Source organism: Dipodomys ordii, unplaced genomic scaffold (assembly GCF_000151885.1).
Source record: "Dipodomys ordii isolate 6190 unplaced genomic scaffold, Dord_2.0 Scaffold24, whole genome shotgun sequence".
NCBI lineage: Eukaryota > Metazoa > Chordata > Mammalia > Rodentia > Heteromyidae > Dipodomys > Dipodomys ordii.
Window position 1 is genome coordinate 1,608,706 of NW_012267240.1, and position 3,911 is coordinate 1,612,616.

The following is a 3,911-nucleotide window of genomic DNA, read 5'->3' on the forward strand; positions in this document are numbered from 1 at the left end:
GAAGCCGCTGCCCGCGCTGAAGCTGGCGCTGGAGTACATCGTGCCCTGCATGAACAAGCACGGCATCTGCGTGGTGGACGACTTCCTGGGCCGCGACACCGGCCAGCGCGTCGGCGACGAGGTGCGCGCGCTGCACGACACCGGCCGCTTCACCGACGGCCAGCTGGTCAGCCAGAAGAGCGACTCGTCCCGGGACATCCGCGGCGACCAGATCACCTGGGTAGAGGGCAAGGAGCCCGGTTGCCACACCATCGGTCTGCTCATGAGCAGCATGGACGACCTCATCCGCCACTGCAGCGGCAAGCTGGGCAACTACCGCATCAACGGCCGGACGAAGGTAAGCGGGGCGCCGGGCGCGGGAGGCCCTGGTGCCGCCGCCCCGGGGTCCGCGCCCCTGCACCCCGGCCGGACCCCCGGCTCACCCTCTGCCGCACCCCATCCCTCCGGGCCAGGAGGGGCCCCCGCCTTCGGACCCTGTCCGGGTTGACCGGCTACACCTTTGCGGGGGGCTTCCTCTATCTGCTTTGTTTCTGTGGTGCCCCTTGAGAAAGAGCTGCTCCCTGGCTTCCTGGAAAAGGAACACACGCGCATGCACACACACACATGCATGCATGCACACACGCACATGCATGCACACAGACACCACCACTATCACCATCACCACCGACAACAAGGAGCCAGAGGTAGAAGTCCCAGCCTTCGGTTGGGAGAAGTCTTTTTGTCCTCCCTCACTAATGGGTGGTAGTTTTCACCAAGGCAGCCCTCCTTCCTTCTGGCAGACCGCGGCTGTCCTGCCCCCCTCCACCCTGCAGCCTTTCCATTTTGCTTCCAGCCCCTTCGGGGTCCCCTGCTCCGCCCTCCCCCCCTCATCTGGAGAGTTTTGAGAGGGGACAAGGGACATCCCTGTGGCTGCACACAGCCCTGGCCCTTCCTGGGCGGCTGGTGTCAGGTGTGAGCAGGTGTCAGACTCCCTGTGGGTCCAGTGTGACTGCCCAGCTGTGTAAAGTCCCAGTGCCGGCTCTGAGGAAGGTTCTGAGCATCGAAACTTCTGTGGGGCAAAATATAGTGTGGAGTCCAGTTTACCTCTGGCACAATCGGTCCTTCCTGAAACACATATCTTACATGCCGTCTCAGAGAAGTTTAAATAAAGGGACAGTTGTTTAAAATTAAACGGGAAGGGAAAAGAGGGTCTGATTGAACCCCACCCTCCATTTTCCACAAGATTTTCATTTATAGTTTTAAAAGGAAAGGTGGTTGTGGATGACATGTGAACACAGAAATGACTCCCGCAGCAAGAAGGCGGCTGTGCAGGCGCGGGCCTGGGCCTGGGAACTGCCGGCATCTGATTAGGTGTGAGCCATGAAGCCAGCCTCATCCTGAGTATTCCATGATCTGCTTCCTTGGGTAACTGAGCTTTCCGACGCAAGCCAAGACCTCTGCTCTCCATGCTTCCCAGGGCACCTGCTTGGCAGATGCGCCCCGGGAAGATGTCAGTTAGGAAAGTCACTTCTGTCCTGAGTGAGGGCTGCGACTGAAAGGTCCCAAAGGTTCTGCCCCCACCCTGGGAGGGTGGATTCGATCTTACCTCTGCATTTGACTCAGGGACCAGGTTCCGAATCTGTGACTGATCTTGGGGAATTCTTCCCATGGTACTTGTTGACTGAAAGAATTTTGGAAATCATGCTTAACATGTAATTTAAGTATTGGGGAGGGGGAGGAAGAGAAGCAAAACCAAGGGTATTTGTGAGGAGTGAGAAGGTAGGCAAAACAATACCCCCAGCCGGACACTGAGCCACGTGTGCAGGGTACGGATGAGGCTCCATGGCACACAGAGTGCGGCCCAGGGCCGTGGCGCAGGCGGCAGCATCCACACTCACACTGGAGGAGGCTTCCGCTCACACTTGGCCAGGGTGAAGGTGACTTGGGCGCTGGACAGACATGAAACCCTGTCAGCTTTCCGGCTGCAGGTGTAGGTGTGATGTTGGCTAAGAAGGGATCGCTCATCAACACAACACTGGCACTAAGGTTTGATGTGTGTTTTTGTTGATCGTGGGTGAATAGTGTCCGCTGTGTATGTAGATAATCATAGCCCGTAGTTGAGCTATGTAAAGTTTGTCAGATACTATGTTTATGTCATATCGAAGCTCCTGAATCTTACGTAAGTACAGCTCCAGAGCCGTGTCAGAGAGTGGGTGTTTTTGCGGAGGGATCTTCAAGAAAGAGTTTCATACCAGGAGAGTAATTTCAGAGGTGCCTTTCTAGTCAAGCATGGGGGGCTCACGCCTGTAACTCTAGCTATTCTAGAGGCTGAGATCTCAGTATCTTGGTTTGAAGCCAGGCAGGGTAGACAAATCTGAGAGACTCTTTAATTAGCAAGTAGGAAGTAGCAATTAGGAAGTAGACCTGTGGCTCAAATGGTTGAGAGCCAGCTAGAGCAAAATGCCTGAAGTTCAAGCCCTAGTACTGGCACAAAAAAGAAGAATACAAAAGTAAAGCTGTCATCCTCGAATGGGCACCATTTCTTGCTCACTATTCTTGGTGTAGCTCAGGAGAGGGGGAGGGAAGCCGTCCACTGTGGGCAGTTCTGCACAATCCCGGGCCTTGGGTTCAGGTCTTCAACCGCGCTGTGTGCATGCAGGCCCTGGACATCAGTGGTGGGTGATTGTTATGGTCTCTCTTGGGCTTTGGTTTCCCCAGAGTCTCCTCCTTCAGTCGTGTTCATCTGGCCTGTGTTTTCCCAGCTCCTTTAAAAGAGAAACCACAAGGGAAGGATGAAGTAATCTAAGGGAAAAACAGAAATGCAATCATTACTCCTGATGTAACCCAGTTCCACGTCCCACTTTCCCTGATTTTCTCTTGGGGATCCCCCCCCTTTCTGTGCCAGCACTGCCCTTGGGGCCCTCACCTTCCTCCTACCCTTCCTTCCACCAGGGAAACTCTTCACTTGGGCAGAGCAGTGTTGTGGGGCACCCGGGCGGTGTTTTCTGTAATCCCAGCTCCCAGGAGGTGCAGGTAGGAGGATTGTGGCCCGAGGCCAGCTGGGTTTAAAAGCAAGAGCCTATCTGAGAAATAAACCAAACAAAAGGGCCCAAGTGAGTAGAGTACTTGCCTAACAAGCACCTGGTCTTATAATCCTAGCTACTCAGGAAGCTGAGATCTGCGGATCAGGGTTCACACCGCTAGCCTGGGCAGACAAATCCAACAGACTCACCCAACAGACTTCCTCAATTAACTGGCATAAAGCTGGAAGCGGCTGTGGCTCAGATGGTAGCTTGACTAGTATACTTCACTCACAGCTCAGTTCTGAGTGGAAAACCCCAGGAGCGACTGTGCAAGGTCTTGAGTTCAAGAGTTCATGCCCTAGCACCACCACCACAAGTGGTGTGGGGGTGGGGGAGAGAAAAAGAAAGAAAAGAGCTGGGTGCTGGTGGCTCACACCTATGCTCCTGTTACTCAGGAGGCTGAGATTGGAGGGTTTGGGTTGGAAGCCAGCATGGGCAAGACAGTTAAAACCCAGGAGATGGCTGGGAAAGTGGCTCAGTGGTAGAGTGCTTGTCCTTGCATGCATGAGGCCCTGGGTTCTATTCCTCAGTACCACATAAGCAGAAAAGGCTGGAAGTGGCACTGTGGCTCAAGTGGTAGGACATTAGCCTTGAGCTGAAGAGCTGAGGGACAGTGCCCAGGCCCTGAGTTCAAGCCCCACAACCGGCAAAAAAAAATAAAATAAATAAAATAAAAACCATGAGACGTACCAACTTTATCTCCACTTAACCACCAGAAAGCCGGGCTGGGAAGGTGGCTCAGTGGTAGAGCACTTGCCTTGCATGCTCGAGGCCCTGGGTTCGATTCCTCAGCACCACATAAGCAAAAAGAAAAAAGCCGGAAGTGGCGCTGTGGCTCAAGTGGTAGAG

At 54.3% G+C, this 3,911-nt stretch overlaps 1 protein-coding gene across 1 annotated transcript in view; it reads left to right on the forward strand.

Moving 5' to 3' along the window:
* Egln1 (egl-9 family hypoxia-inducible factor 1) overlaps nucleotides 1–3,911 on the forward strand; it is a 35,922-nt gene that overhangs the window by 1,431 nt on the left and 30,580 nt on the right. Inside the window, exon 2 of the mRNA XM_013014570.1 lies at nucleotides 5–337. Within this exon, the coding sequence (XP_012870024.1) occupies nucleotides 5–337 (333 nt within the window). The remainder of the gene's footprint in view (nucleotides 1–4; nucleotides 338–3,911) is intronic.